We start from the raw sequence: 16,447 nt of genomic DNA, 5'->3' as shown, positions 1-16,447 counted from the left end.
TTTATGAGCTGTTTCAACATAAACAGTCTCTGTAATGACCATCCACCAGAAATATTTGAGCCTAGCCTTATATTGCGAAAACTCACCAAAGTGTTGTTTTTTAATTTTGTTGGAGATTCATTGAATGTCATTGTCAAACAGTTCAGATCTGTGAGATAAAAGCGGGAAAAAATAGGGAGCATAGGAGTAAGACAAAAAAAATATGGTGGGTCTGAGTATGACATAGAGATAATCTAATAGAGATAATACTGAACCTTCTGCTTCATTGGAGGGAATAGCACTGATCTGAGCTCCTGATGTCCTGACTGACATTCCTATGTCAATATCTCGGCCACTTAATGTCACCTAGACACAAACACATAAATACATTCACACAAACAAAGCATGAAAGTGTCAGCAATAACGCATTCAAACAAAGGCCAACCGCACACAAATGACACAGATGGGGATTTCGGAGCAATTCTTCCAGTAATTGATAAGCTGTCATGGGAGTAATCTAATAAGGAAATAATGAATCTAAAAATAGCAATTTACCTTTCTGTATTTCATCGAGATGACAGCTCCGCATACCTCCCCTGAGCTCTTCTTTGGTTTATCTGTTCAAGACACAGGCATGTTGTTAAACTTGGTGGCGCACAGATACAGGCAGGCAGGTATGCACAAACATCAAGGAAAACATTGGAAAAAAACAATGTGCATGTGTATTCACCTCGGCATGACGCTGAGATCTGTCTGAACTCGGGGAACTCCATCTCTAGATGGGTAAGAAACACATCCTCCACAGGATCCTTTGTCATGCTGGTGAATGTGATCTAATGGAAAACAAACAACTTTTACAAACCAAAAGACACCGAATTAATTTATTAAAAACCTTTTGATATAAAGCAGGAGATGCATCTTAATGGAGAGTTCATTGTGTTTTTAACCCTCTCGAACAAAGAAAAAAACATCAAATGTTCAATACTACCTTAACAAAGTAGATGGTGAAGTAGACAGGCTGCTGGCCGGTACGAACATAATAGGAAATGACATCTGACACAAAGGGCTCTTTTGGCCTCCCTGGGTTCATCTGCTGCCAGAGAAGACAAAAGTTGTATAAAATTAGCCTTTCTGCCGGCATCGTGTTGTAACCAAAAACTAATTTTGGTCACACTCGGGTCACATCAAGTGAATATTATGAGTCACTGAAAAAGCCAGATGCTTGTCATGTAATACAACAGTGCCTGCTTATTTTCCCAGAGTCACTTAAATAGCAGACATTGACTTTAAGTTTATGATTTTTCATTTAAATGTGAACTTTACATTATTTTTTATGTGTCAAACAAAACATTATACCATTTACATATTATTACATTCAGCTTCATTTATTTTGTAATGCTCCCTTGCATATTTTCTAGTATGTCATGTTAACTCTATTTTCTGTTAATGGCTTACGGTCAGCACGCTGTCAAGATGTCTTTGAGTTTACCTCACTGTAGCTGTGGTTTCAATGAAATCAACATATTTATTCGCCTTGCAGTAAAAGATGTTATGCAACATCCTGTGTTTCAATCTATATGAGAACAGTTGCCATGTCAATCGGATGTGGTGTTGCAATGACATTTTCATTTTCATTTACAGTGTCTGTAAATCATTCAGAGAAGACAAGCTGCAACACAGGAGGACAAAATGTGCAAGAATTCAAACCAAAGACAGTTGCGTGGCCTTGGTTCTTCTTTCTCACACGAATCCCTCAAACTCAAACAAATGCTTTATCTTACATCGACCTGTTTTGAGAAAAATTATTTTTTAGATTTGTTTAGGAGTGTGTCATACCAGCTTAGCGAGTTTGGGGATCATGCAGCCTAAACTCTTGATGTTTGAGCTGTACCACGGGTCCACCATGCTCAAGTAGGAACCAAGAGTGCAGGGATTTCCCTTGGACTGATGAAGGTTTCCCTAGAAAAAAAGGAACATGAAAGTGAAACCAAAAAAATACATCAAATGTGGCAAATCAACAGCAATAAAGGAAGAAGAGCAGCCTGGAGGTGTTCTTTGTCTAACCACTGCTTGTTCTTACTTTTTTTAGTTCTTTCTCACAAAATTTGTGAGGGTCAGTTTTCAGGCTTGGTATCTGTACTTAATACCTACCAAATATTTATGTACCAAGCTGTATCGAATTCCTATGAGGAATTCCATTCTATGATTCCCGTGAGAGGTGCTCAGTGGCGCATGAAGCCAGAATGGTTCAGCCTTGTATAAATTTAACCACGGATGATCAGCTCTGCTTCTGCCATGTGTGGCCCATAAAGCAAGTACACTAAAGACTAATGGCAGCCAAGCACTGCTGACTGCTGCGGAGTGCGGCAGAGCGACCAACTTCCACCAGCCAAACGGCTAACTACCAGTTTAGTTTGGGTGGTGATGAATATGATTTAATTATGCAGCTCCTCTAGGCTTTTTACCTGTTATTGGACCACATAGATCAAATCCTGATAGTGAAACAAGTCATTTCACTAGCATTGTAACGCTCAAAAAATAAATCCACTGATATGCAGACCCATCTCAGTCAATGGAAAAAGTCTCTTTGAACCACAAGGCATCACATGACGGTGTAATTACAGTGTTTGGCCAATAAGAATATGAGCTTCAAAGCCCTGTGTACTTTCAGAGGGCCTGCCCAAAACTTGAAAAAAGACCCTTTGTACAGTTTTGCTTGCAGCCAATCACTGCTAGTGATTTTTTTATTTAATGCAAAATGTGATTGGCCCTCTACCACATTAGTTCCAACCGATACAGTCTGTGGGGTTTTGAAGGCGAGCGCAGTCTATTTAATGGAGTTGGCAATTCAGCGTGTCAAGATGCCACCAAAACAGAAAAAAAAAAAAAGTATAAATGTAGTGTTTGGTGGTATGTTATGCAACTGAATGCTTGAGTTTACATTACTGGTGTTAAATGAAAAATTTAGTTGTTAATGTGTCAATTTCACTTTAAAAGTGTTGGCATTGGCACTGGTGTTATAATTACTATACCCCGAAGAATTTTCTGCCTCTACAGAGCAGGAGCAAATGTCTCTGGTCTATTAAAAAGGAAGTCCTTGGTGACAAAAAAACACTACAATAAACATTAATTTTTGTGTAATGTCAATGAACATTTACAATGAAAAAATGATTCTTATAATTAAAAAGAACATTAAAATATGTTATGGAAAGTATAAAACCAAATCAGGAATGCATATAATGCATTTTTTTTTAGAAATAGACACATCTTTATATCCAGTTGCCATTACATTTATTCAATGCTTTGGAATCTAACCACTTCATGACTGAGTGTTCCTTCACAATGTCATTACATTATTACTTAAAATAAACACACTATGAGAGCATTCTCATTCTGACGTACTAGTTTATCTTGTTATCTCCGGAGCTATGTGGACTTTCACACAATTACAGGTTGACGGTGTGTTGACAAGAGGAAGTGGCCTTACCTTGTTAGAGGAGATGGGAGCTGTGGCACTGCAAACAGGGATGTAGTAAAACTGGAGGTTGACTTTCATTGTAAGAAAAAGCCTCCGTGCTTCCCTTTTCCTGCAAAGACAAACCCAAAAGATTCGTGTGAAGCAGAGTGTGGGCACGCTTGACTGAGCAGTAAAAAGGTTTTGGATTTCAATGAATGACATTAACAATAATAAAGGAACTGTTCAGCTTCTCAAACCTCACATGGAAAGAATGCAAAAAAGCGATTTAATAGTCGTCCAGTTCAGATCAGATCATATTGTCAATGTTAGCCTTCATACAGTTTATACGGAAATAAGTGTAATTTAGGATTAGAACATGTCACATGTACCTCCCTAGCAGTGAGATAAAAATACACTATATTTAAGGCATCCTTGTTACATAAACTGACTGAAAAAACTGAGCTCAGATGATGCTGATCAAATTTGAACCAAGACTTTTGGTTCTTTTTGCGCTGCCTATTTCTTGCCTCAAATGCTTTTAGAAATATATATTTAAGTGCACTGCTCAACTGTATTATGAAATAGTTTGTTACCAGCTGGCCACCATATTGTTCCATGTCTCAAAATGCTGACGTTTGCATGACATCACCTACAAGTGGTAGTGTTTATTGATCCAGTGGGGCGCACTGCATTCTGGTAGTTGTAGGTTTTCTCCCTCTTGAGTAAACATGAATGCTGCAGCCCTTTATTTTCTATTTCATCTGGTCATGTAGCACCAATTTTAAAACTGTTTGCATCTTTCTACTGCATAAACAGCCCAGTTTTATGAAAAGACCATCTTCCCAACACTGAAACATTTATTTAAGAATAGGAAATAGAATGGATTTACAAAGTGTGAAGAAAAGGCAGCTTTAGACAGGGGACCTGTGAGGGTTCATAAGTGTCAAATTACGAGTGAATTAGTCAGCATGAGCAAGAACCCACATTAGAATAGGGAACATATTCTGAGTAAGAAAGACTTCATGTCGGGTTATTTGGAAACTATTTATACTAAGAAAGATGATCTCTATCAGCTCAGCCAGTCACACACAGACCTCCAGCTGCTGTGAAAGAAGTTAATCGTCCTTTGTTTTATGCCCTGTAAATGACGAGTCCCTCACCTGAGCAAATAGTAGGCCTTGGCCAGACGGCCCAGCACCCTGTCATCTCCCATGATGACAATCCTGGCAATGAAGTGTCTCTGCTGCTTGGGGAAGAGGTTCTGCATCGTGTTGCCTCCTGCCCGCCTCTGTAGAGTCTCCCCTTTTCTTCCTCCCCTCTCTCTAATTCCTCCTCCAAGACTTGCGTGCTCCTCTAGTGTGTCCTGCATCAGCACCATGCTGTCCTTCACTGATGTTTTCATCCTGATGCCTCCACGTCGTGACAGCCTCGACAAATCTTGTTCACTGGGAAACGGGGAAGGTTTACAGTCATGCTCCCAAGTCTAATCATTTTTAATTTGATGTTCATAATTGATTTCCACCGCCATGTTCTTTTTCAGACTAAAGACATATGGAGAAGAGCTTGACGCCCAAAAACCTCACTTGATGGTATTAAATATATGTTCATGGAAGCATTATCTAATATGCAGACTATTTTATTCATCTTTCACATGTTGTCCTGTAGAGCACCTGGTATTTATCATCTGAATGTGAGTACCTTTTGCTCTTTTTTGTAGGCTTGAAAACTGAAACAAATGTTGCAAAAGACAAATGTTCCTATGACGCTCAGCACGTTCTCAAGTTCAGCAAACAATGTTTAAATTGTTGTGAAAGTGTCTCCTTTAACCAAAACCACAGTGAATGCTCTAGGTGAGGATTATCTACTCTATTTCAAGTTTTATATTAAGTTTTATATTATTTTAAGGATCTTTAACCCAATCTGTATTTTTAAGAATCTTGCTACAAAGACTATGTAAAATACACCAAACCAGCAGTGGGCATCTTCTTAATGTAATCTAACAAGTACCAGATTTACCTTCTGCATTGTTCCCATGATGTGCTAATGCTGGCAGAGTCCAGAGATGACGATGGCGAGGTATCGGAGCCAGGGGGCAGGTCTCTTTCAATGCCGCTGTCATTGGACATGACGGAGAAGCGCGTCATGTCAGACGGCATCACGTCACCTGGCGACTCACCCAGCTCAAAGTCTTCCTGCTCCTGACTGAGGGAGAACTGATCCGACATGGAGCTGGATCGAAACCACTTGGCCAGCTCTCGCCCTGTCAACGTTTCAACATCCGTCATTAACGCACAATTCAGAGGCTGACACTCACATGGAGCAAGACAGAACAGTGACACAACGCAGAACAACAACTCATCTCAGCTGTTCTTTCTTTGTTAATTCACCAATAGCTGTCATATCTCATCTGTGCTTGGAGCACATGCAGCCTTATCATAAACCAACATGACTTCTCTGCCCTGTGAAACCATTTTGTTACGGATATGCAGAGTACACGTCTGCTCTTACTCTGAGAGAAAAAGTTCATCCACAAGGAAAGCAGCTATTTGAGTAACATAAGACGTTTTCACTGCTTCCGTCTGAGAAACCTATTCACAAATGTGCCTGCCATGTGATACCCTGGGATTTATGATTCATATGCAGCAGTGCATATGGGAAAATTGTCAACGTTCTCTACAGTAAACAATGTGTGCTATACAGTACTCCTATTTAAGATGTAACACAGAGCATCTTCTTCATTTAAAAATCACACGAAGCACTGAAAGCTTTCACTGTGTCTGATGAATTGCACTTTACTGAACTACATCTCTGTACTGAGAGTATAAAGACTATACTGTAAATGTCCAAGTCAGTTTCATAGTTCTAGTGATTCATAAAATCTGTTTGGTTATATCAGTTTGTTATGTTATGTGAGATCAGCTCTGATAGGGGAGCAATGTACCCCTAACACATTGAGTGGTATAATTAGCTTTTTAATGATGTTCACACTTGCCTCATACTATTATTTTAGTCATTTTCAACATATTTTAGAATGATGATCAAAGGCTTTATTCAAAGTGCCAGACCAAATAATTTTTTTGGCATATCCAGTTTGTGTCTGACTGATTATAGAAAGTCTGGACAGAAAAAAAAGGGGCAAAAAAAAGTAATTTTTGCAAATCTGATCCAAACCACATTTGAAGGTGGTTTAAGATGCGATTCCAGTCAGATTTCTACGGATTCATCTTAGTCCCAATAATACTCAAATTGGATTTAAATGGGTTTTTTAACTCAACACACAAAAACAAGGTCAAATGATGGGAATATTGAGCAGATCCAAGCTTCTACCAGCAGAGCGCTGAGGAGGACATGAGGAACAACAGCCTGTGGACAGACAGCAACATAAATGGCAACAGATATTGTTTGGAGTGAGAAATGACGGACCTCAATTTTTCATGCTTCTGCACTGGAAAGCTCCATTACTGATACCAGTGTCATGACCACAGCAACACATGCAGATAGGTTGTTGATGTCCGCACACACAAATCCGATTTGATTATTTTCAAATAATAGTGCGGACAGTCAAAAGAGCCAAAAGCTCTGTGACGCTATAGACATACACTACATTTAATTCATGATAATCATCTGAGGCTACTGTTGGTGAATAAACTACAGAGGATTTGTCTTTGTATGGTTCTGCAAAAGTGTTCACTTCATTCAGTTCAGTTTCGAGTAAATAACTCCAGTGTCAGCCTTTCTCAGTTCAGCTGACTGGTAATAACAACTTCCTCTTGACACCCCACAGTTTCCACTTACAGATATCCAGATCCTCCGTCCACAGGTGGAAGCTCATCTCTGGGTTGGGAAGAGGGCAATCACGCAGTCGTCCACTGGACAATGGCTCTGCAGTACACACACGCAAACACACACACGTGGAGGAAGAGAGATAGGAAGAGACCAAAACTGTCACAATGAAACTCAAAACAAAAACAGCACCCCGCCCCCAGAACTTCCTCTCTGTGAATCCTGCTGTCTGTCTATCTCTCACTCAAACAGCTGCGATAAGGGGAGAGCAGATTCATTGGATTAGGTTGCTGACACGATAACAGTGGGGTAAAAGAGTGGTTATCATCAAAATAGATATCCTGAAAGTGATAAAAATACACAAGACTGACTCGACTGATTTGCCGCAGAGGAAATAAAGGCAAGGTCACAAGTCTGAGCTCAGCAACAACCCGCAGAGTCAGGCCCTTGCACACACAGAAAACATGTCCATCAATGGGAATGTGCGCTTTAGCAGAACACTGAACTGTGCTTTCTTACAGTTAAGTGGCTCAGTTATGAATTCAAGAAGATGTTGAGAGAAATAGCATAGTTATTATTCCCTATTATCACCATTAAAATTGGCACACTAGCCCAATCACAACAACCACCTCTCTTACATCCCATGCATGAGCAAGTGAGAGCCCTGTAGGAATCACACATTTATCTGCAACTTTCAACATCTTTTTTTCAGACTGCAAACTAGGACAATAACAATCTTGAATGCCAAGCAAGAAATCAGATAATATGCAGAACTGACAATCCATGTCACATTTATCATCCCTTTACAGCTGACGTGGATGCAATTTAATGCAACCAAATAGCCAGTGCTGGGTCCTCTTGAAAGGATAATTATGTTTTTTTTGTCATGAGGCTGAATGAGGTACCTATCTACAGTCAGTGTATTACATAAAGTAGATGTCAGTCTGCATACCCCCAGTTTGGAGAAGCAGGCATGAGTACCGACACAGAAGCTAAGCAATGTACTGCTGTGGATGGGGGTCAGCAACAAAACATATTGTAGCCACCTAAAAAGAGTCCCACCTAGAAAAACTATAACCGCTAAAGTGTACACTGTATTAGGAATATTATCGCAGCTTCAACTTAATGCCAGACATTTATTGTACTGACAAAAACAGTAATTTTGGCTTGCCACATGAGCTACTGGTTTATTGCTGCCACAATCAGATGCCAAATCACAAGTTTTTGAGTGTTTTTGTGTGACTTTGGGGAATCTAAACTAATCAGTTTTAATGCGGTAGTCACACAATAACACAAACAAAATAACTGTTGGAGAAAGCAGCAGACCAGCAGCTCCTTTGTTCAGCAATGTTAAATTACGTTTTTTCTCAAAAGAGTCTGAATTCAAAGACAGCGATATAATGGCTTCATTTTGACATCGGAAATAGTTGTCGAAGGGCAAGATAAAGCAATGACAATATTCTAAATATAGTGTACACTAAGAATTAAATTGATATTTTTTGGTGGGACTGCTTTTTGGATGGTTAAAATATGTTTTGTTGTCCCCCCCATCCACAGCAGAACATTGCTCAGTTTCCTTGACGGACTCTTGCCTGCTTCTCCAAACTGGGGGCGTCCCGACTGACATCTACTGAATGTAACACACTGACTATGGATAAGTATCTAAAAAAAAAACTTGAAAAGACCTTAGCTATCCCTTAAATGCAGACAATTTGGTATGGGTAGACTGTTTTCATCAGTTAATATCACGATTTCAAGAACATCATCCAACACATCTACGTCTTGTCTTTTGCCGCTTCCCTTTTTCCATCAGACTCCAGTCTGTTAGATAACCAGATGTGACTGTGGTTCTTGTGGTTCTCCTGAAGTTTAAGCTCCACCAACAAGTTTATTTATACATAACACAGAGCAGCTGTGCCTCACAGAAACTCTGCCTTGCATGTCTTTGCGTGTCGTTCCTACCTGAGTCTGTGTCGGTGAGGATCCTACTATACAGCCGCTTAAGACGGCTCCTCAGCGCTCTCCCCTCCCCTCTGCCGCCCTCCTCTGCGCTCTGCTCTAGAGCTGCCAACACTTCCTGAAAATGCGACTCCACGTCTTGACCCATGTCCTGTCCCGGAACACACAAACACATGTGGATGAACACACATTGCATACAGGAAGATAAACACATACAGATGCTGTATTAATAGCAAAGAGGTGGGGGTCAGTGGCGCGCGTGTGTGTCTGCCCTCCTGCGCGTCTTGCTGAGGTGTTACTTTAGGAGCTGTGCCAAGAGATACTTCCACTGTGCAGCAGACAGACCTTCATTCCGGATGTTTCACATAACACGTAGAGGTAGGGACTCTTAAACTATTTTTAATCCCGGAGTAAAAATTGAAAAAAGTTCCTGCCAGTAACAAAAACATAACTTGACTACTCTCAAGCTTGAGATTGAAAGATTTGCAATCACTTGAAATTTCCAAACATGCTCTTCAAAAATTAATTAAACTATGAGAGCTATTGTGAATTGACTGAAGAAACGTTCAACGTGGGTTCCGATAAACTGAACAGAAAGGTCGAATTCTAGACAAGAGGAAATGGTAAGCATGTGGAAAACGTTCACATTACTTTACAAATTCTTATGAGTATGAGGAAAGGTTTATCAAAGAGCAGAGTAGGCAGGCAAAACCTGAACAGAACAAGACTCAGGAAAGCAGGAAATGGACAAAGCATAATAGCAGTGAGGACCATACACCGCAATGACCATAAAAGATGAAGAGATCTGAAAGACATTACATGAGCACAACCGAACAGTATGGTGCTGTTCCACCAACCTTTAGGGCTTGAGCCAGTCTGGGCCCGTCGCACTGGTCTGCTCCTAAAGCAGCCTGTATGGAGTGTTGGACCACATTGCACATGTGATCTAAAGGACTCAGAGATCCATCTGAATCTGAGATTGAAGAAGAAGCCTCAATATCGCCTAACAGGACTTGTCCCAAAGAGCCAGAGAAGATTTCTGGGTCAGCCAGGACAAAGATCCTGCAGAGATGAACATGACAGACTTGAGTGATGGACAAAGGGTGAAGTTTGACTATATGCAGCAATTTAAGGGTATAAAAAAGGCTTTGTAAATCTTCCAAGGCTTTTATGGTACCCTCAGACATGTGATGCATTTTTAATGTATGACTCACCTCTCCTGAAAGGGATAGTGCTCATTTTTTAGTCTCTGCTCTGCTGTGACCATCCTCTGGAACATTAGACCTGTGGTTCAAACAGACATTTAATGACAGTATGTGATCACAAATCCTCTTGCGGATGAGCTGACGCATGATTGATGAACGCACAGTTCCTTTAACATCACAGTAACCATAATCTGTCTTTTTCTTGGAGCCATGGCCTTCTGCTTCATGTAGTCTGTTGCTGCATGGCCCTGCAGGACAATGTCAAGGGAGATATCTGCTCATCTGCTCCCTTAGGGTTGAGCAATATATCCATTTTATATTGATATTGTGATATAAGACTAGATATCTTTTAGATTTTGGATATCATAATATCATAACTGAGTTACAGGCAGCATAACAATGAAGTGATGTAATTTTCTGAACTTGTCGGACAGTTCTAGCTGTTCTGTAAAGCCACTTTACCAATGGACAAATAAAACCACTAACACCCACTACCATCTTGCTTCTGTATTTAGCGGGAAAGGTTACAATCAGGATTCATTCCAGGGAAAAAACATTTTGCAGCAGCCATGGCTAATTATCACCTCCAGCTTCAATCAGCTCCAGCAACAGTGATGGAAACATGACAACAAGTTAATTTTCGCACGTCTTCCGGTGCAATGCAATGAAACACTGCCACTGCCTTCCTCTGTCTCCGTCGAAGTAGCGCTAACACAGTGTTCAATCAGTTTGAAAGAGAGACTGAATAAGATGTTAGAACAAGTAACAGCTGTGACATTTTCACTGGCCTCCATGCTGCTTTCCTACTGTTTACTAACCAGATTCCTGGTGCCTTTGTAACATCAGACATGACAAACAAGAAAAAAAACTGAAAAGAAGTCTTTTCTACTGGCAATGGAAAAATTCTGTTCATGTAAAAAGAAAAATGGCACTGCTAATGTTGGTGAAAAAATGTTGTTATTTGCCCTGACCCACTTCATTATCTCCACATTACTTATGATTATTTGTCAAATCTCAGTTTTTAAATATTGTGCAAAAGTGCCAACAGTCAGCCTGACAATATTGTCATAATATCTATGTTGAGGCATTGTTACAAAATATACATTACACAGTCTTATTCTGCTTTTTTGCCCTTTCTTGGAACAGGGTCAGAACATACAGTATAATTCCATTATCAACAGGATGAGTAATAGATGTGTTTTGATTGACCTGTCTGAGGAATTTGTCTTTGTTGGAAATGACAGCATACAATCAAGACAAAATGCCTATAAACAAATATCACTGTCATCACTGATCCAGAACGCATAACTTCTGTTACTTTTGTTTGTAGAGAAAGGCCAAGAGGGAGACAGAGAGTGATATCAATGCTATATATGTATTTAAGGGTTGACTGTTAGCAGCTGGAACGTCCTCTTCTTAAAAAATGAGACAGCAATGAGTTAAATAATACCTGGAGTGGAGCGTTCAGTTTTTATCTGCCTCGTGTAGCTGAGGCCAACGTTGCAGTAGGGGTGAGGGTAGGTCAGGAGCCTCTTGCAAAAGTCATAAACCCGCTTGTACAGCTCATCTGGAATGTAGGCTGTCTGGAATATCAATACACACACACACACACACACACACACACACACACACACACACGTTACCGGTAATACCGGTAAGGAAACAATTTTCCTGTAACGGTAAGTGAATGGTAATTGTCATAATTTTGCTGCTCAAATATGAGGAAAAACTGTATGTGCGGGCACACATCATCGTTTCAGGCACTGACATCCTTGTTGGGATTTTTACCTGAACAAAAAATGTTCCTTCCATAAGGTACTTTTTTCAGCATTTGACAAAATTCCCTACTTTGCATGCCTCAAAAACAATGTATAAGTAATTTTCTGGCATACCAATTGAACACTGTCAAAGAATAAATGTGCCTGTGTGGCAGATTTGGAGATTTCTTCTACGAGAAAGTTTTGGCTATGCCTCTGTTGTTACACTAAGTAGATATATTTACTCATACATAGATCACTTGTTACTTCTTGTAGTCACTTGAACTGATAAAATGAAAAATTTCTGCATGTATGTACTCAATAAATGTCGGAAAAGAGTAAAAACAAGTAAGCCTGACGCAGCTTTTCATGGTACAATAATGTGGTAGCAATACTTTACCTGAATGATAGCATACATCAGCGTGTGAAGCAGAGGAATGATGCACTTTCGAGAGTCCCATCTCTCAGCCTGCAGAAAAATCACACACAAATTCAGGGCTCCACTCCAGCCCTTCAACTTGTGGCAAAATTGGAATTTAAAAGTGTCACCAGCGACACAGCTGAGATCAAGTACCTTTTCCAGCTCTTTAATCAGCACCCACACCAGAGATAAGCTGTTTGTTGGATTGTTTTGAACCTTCTTATGAAGCGTCCATCTCAGCATGCCTGCACACACAGATCAACAAACGAACAATTAAGAGACGCTAGTTTTCCACAGGACTAACACAGACTTTCTAAATGTGTCACACTTTTCTCCATTACAGCCCTTTATCCAAAATATGTGTGATGACTAACAACAGCCCTCATACTGCTGACACAGCTAAATGTTCCACAGTGTGATTAACACTCGCATGCCGGCGTCAGTAAATATCTATTCAGGGAGGTTTACAGGGTGGAATTGGTTTGGATACAGAATAACACAGAGGCAAATGAGGTCAGTTTTGTTGACGTCTAATCCAAATGTGAATGAATTAAGTTGCTGGTGCCAAACTTTTTACATGTTTGTAGGATTTGATACAATTCATGCAAGTAGAGGCAACAACAGATAAAACCACATCAGTACTATAAAGAAAAAAAAAACTTCAAATCTTAATACTTTATGTCAGTGTGCTGTAGTAGGTGGTACCTTTGTTGCTCAGGTCTGGGTTCTGCTGGTTGTCAGTGTCCCTCGGTAGCACAGCTTGGACACTGCGGTAGAGTTCCCCCTCTGGAACTGTGGGGGAGCAGCCGGCTGACAATAAAGTCGTGAGTTTGGGTGTTAAAGTCTTAATATGAAAAAGTTCTGCTCAAAAAATATCAGCCCTGAATAATTATGACACATTCTTTTTATTTAACAGAATATAAATAAACTTTAAAGCCAGAGACATGTTACAAAATGACTGCAAATGTGAGCATGTATGTATCCTAAAGGGAGAGTCATTTATTTTCTGCCCATATCTGCATCATTGCATACAGTGTGTGTTTATCTGAGTGTGGGTTTTTTGTGTGTACCTGCTGGCTCCATGCTGCACACACTGTTTGAGTTATCCCAGGGGGCCTTGTTTGTCATGTCTCACATGCATTGCGTATGTTTCAACTGTAATCAGAAAGAAGACACAGACGGGAAGTGTCAGTCATGTTCTGTCCGAGGTCAAACACTAAGTGGGTGGACAGCCCGTCTGGGTTGGCGTAGCTGACAGTAAACGTAGGTAATTAAGCGATGACTGTTTTTCTGTCTGCCTGCTGACAGCAGGGTGTAAAATTACACATATATTATACTATTTAAAACTCTCTCTCTCTCTCTGTTCACAGACAGGCTGATAATAATATCATCACTAACACCTGCATGTGTCTCTGAACGTTTCACTTTTTGTATTTGTGTGTGAAATATATCGCCTCCAGTTAACACTTATGCCAGAAAAGTTAATGCTGAAGGGTTAAAGGGACTCTTACCTGTAGCAGTGTTTATCAGTCTATATTGTTTTGGCGTACATTGCAGAGTTTTGAAGATATTGGCCATATATAATGTAACTACATAGATGGCACTCGTGGTGCGCAAAGCGCCCCAAAAAATAAAATCGAAGAACTGAATCATGATGTCTCTTTCCAGAAGTCATGACCTGGTTACTCAAGATAATCTATACACCTTGTTCTGAGCAGTGTCATGTAGGACCTATTTTCTTTCTGCTAAACTACAGTCTGCCAACAAAATCATCACACAGAGGGAAGCATGCATTTACTCATAGATGAGAGGTTAGTGTTTGTGACAGCATGAGATGTTTTGATGTATTTCGGATGAGTTGTAATGTCAGCCAGCTCAGCAGTGCCAGTTGAGCTAGCAATATATGTACTCTTCCATCTGCATAGAGATATAGCTGAGAGAAAATAGTTCCTCCATACAACTGCTCACAACAACAGTATTAAAAATAATAATAATACATTTTATTTATAAAGCAATTTCTCAAAGACACTGTACAAAAGTTAAGAGCAATATAAATATAGTAACATTAAACACAAATTCACAGCAAACAAACTGACAACATAAAAAAAACACAACACAAAGGTCTATGGACTGTCTTAAGTAACTGGATCATGATTTTGTGGAGAGAGACAATGCTGTTGAGATTTTGGATTTTTTTTGGGGGGGGGGGGCTCTCTGAGCACCACAAGCTGAGTGCTATCTGGTTCCATACAGAGGAGCGTTAGAGACATCTCTGTGGCCGATATCTCCAACGCTCAGCATTTGCACCAAAACAATAGAGACTTATAAACAGCACGACAGATAATGACCATTTAAATCCAAAGTTTAGTGATTAAAATGTAACCACACAAACGCTAATACACACATATACACACTCACCAACACATACTAAGGTTCACATGTGACAGAGAGTGCAAGGGTCTACACTAACCTCCGTCAGAAAGTGTTCTTATAAAAATAAACCACTTGCTTTATCTCAGATCCCACGGGTTTGTGAGTCACCTCTCAAACCTTCACACACTTTCTTCATAGAAAAATTTGACTAAATCTACACGAGGAAAAATCACCCTTAGTTTCACATCCTTTATGATGAATTTATTATATCCAACATAAATAAGCTATTAAAACCTCAATAAATACGACGCACTAATTGCAACAGGAAGCTGCATTTTCTTCAGCATTTATACTTACACACACTGCTCTTTGTAAATGCAGAGTAATGGATAAGACTTTTACTTATCTGAATGCTGTGGTCCTTTTTCGGCAAATCCTTAAAGATAAACTCTGATACTCTGATTGCTACATACTGACCATAAATCATCCTTATACAACCGCTTTTGCACAAAAGAAAAGAAAGCTCATGAGGCTGATCATAAACTTAGTTTAAAAGAAAAACCCAAAATGTACCATCACAAAAATGTTCAAAACAGGCAGAAAGCAGATTCACTTCACAGAACTTGCTAACTTCTCACTGAATTAAATAAAAACGTCAAAAAGAACATCTGTAGCATAACATGAGGCAACAAAAAGACCAAAACCATCCTCATCCATTTCTCCTCAATGTCAAAGCATAACAATTGTTGTAAGTGTAGATAATTAAATATGTAGATAATATTACATAAACTTACATCGTTCTGTGGAGGCACGGACACGGACCAAACAGTCCTGCAGGTCTCTGTACTGAAACCGAGTGTGTGACAGAGAGAGAGAGCGAAAGCGAGTCAGAGGCAAGTGAGGACAGCCACACGCTGCCGAGTGTATTTCCTCTTGTGAGAGGGTATGAGGTAGCGGTTGGGGATAAGTAATGTGGGACTGTGACTGTGGGTGTGTGTGAGCAGAGTTGAAGGGGGTGGTGGAGAGGAGGAGGAGGAGGAGTAGGAGAGTGTTTGTGTGTGCAGGTGTTGGAGTCATAGCCTGTTTGAGTCCTGCTTAGGCGGCTGAATGTAGTCGGATTTGTTCCTATTTTTGGACTTCTGACTTGTAAAATGTTGCTCTCCTCTATGTCGACATTCTGGCTATTTTCTCTTTCTCCCTCACAAACAAACACGCACACAGACACACAAACACACACACACTCACATGTACATTGTGTGATGGATTAAACTTGATCCATCTAAGAAAAGCAGCGCTTTCAAAAACAGCGAGTTAACAGCGCTGCCTCAGCAGCTCAACGCTGCCTGTTTGACCACAAGTTTCCGGCTGCCTCAAGTGTATTCATTTGCTTGTCTCTCCGTCTTTCATCCCCCCACCTCTGCCCCCCCACCCCATCTTTCTGTTTACATCTCATGTCCTCTATCTGGCATAAGGCTTGTACATGATATCCCAAAAGACTGTTATTCTTTCTTTT

General features: G+C 40.1%; 1 protein-coding gene across 3 annotated transcripts in view; it reads right to left on the bottom strand.

The window, feature by feature from the left end:
* Nucleotides 1-16,447, bottom strand: part of pik3r6 (phosphoinositide-3-kinase regulatory subunit 6) — a 28,049-nt gene that overhangs the window by 3,026 nt on the left and 8,576 nt on the right. The window contains exons 1-19 of one of the 3 annotated variants that reach the window (XM_042485458.2): nt 15,729-15,888; nt 13,632-13,716; nt 13,267-13,371; nt 12,715-12,806; nt 12,541-12,609; nt 11,834-11,966; nt 10,393-10,462; nt 10,036-10,240; nt 9,182-9,329; nt 7,232-7,318; nt 5,453-5,696; nt 4,597-4,881; nt 3,467-3,566; nt 1,816-1,938; nt 968-1,072; nt 710-812; nt 535-596; nt 255-345; nt 87-148 (exon numbers count right to left, since the gene is read on the bottom strand). In XM_042485458.2, the coding sequence (XP_042341392.1) occupies nt 87-148; nt 255-345; nt 535-596; nt 710-812; nt 968-1,072; nt 1,816-1,938; nt 3,467-3,566; nt 4,597-4,881; nt 5,453-5,696; nt 7,232-7,318; nt 9,182-9,329; nt 10,036-10,240; nt 10,393-10,462; nt 11,834-11,966; nt 12,541-12,609; nt 12,715-12,806; nt 13,267-13,371; nt 13,632-13,689 (2,142 nt within the window). In that variant the 5' untranslated portion in view covers nt 13,690-13,716; nt 15,729-15,888. Of the gene's footprint in view, nt 1-86; nt 149-254; nt 346-534; nt 597-709; nt 813-967; nt 1,073-1,815; nt 1,939-3,466; nt 3,567-4,596; nt 4,882-5,452; nt 5,697-7,231; nt 7,319-9,181; nt 9,330-10,035; nt 10,241-10,392; nt 10,463-11,833; nt 11,967-12,540; nt 12,610-12,714; nt 12,807-13,266; nt 13,372-13,631; nt 13,717-15,728; nt 15,889-16,447 lie in introns of those variants that run through there. The other 2 variants (XM_042485460.2, XM_042485459.2) reach the window with 2 other exon arrangements.

Source organism: Plectropomus leopardus, chromosome 3 (genome assembly GCF_026936395.1).
Source record: "Plectropomus leopardus strain MGB_pleo_1.0 chromosome 3, ASM2693639v1, whole genome shotgun sequence".
Taxonomy (NCBI): Eukaryota; Metazoa; Chordata; class Actinopteri; order Perciformes; family Serranidae; genus Plectropomus; species Plectropomus leopardus.
This window is presented reverse-complemented; position numbering and strand designations above follow the sequence as displayed.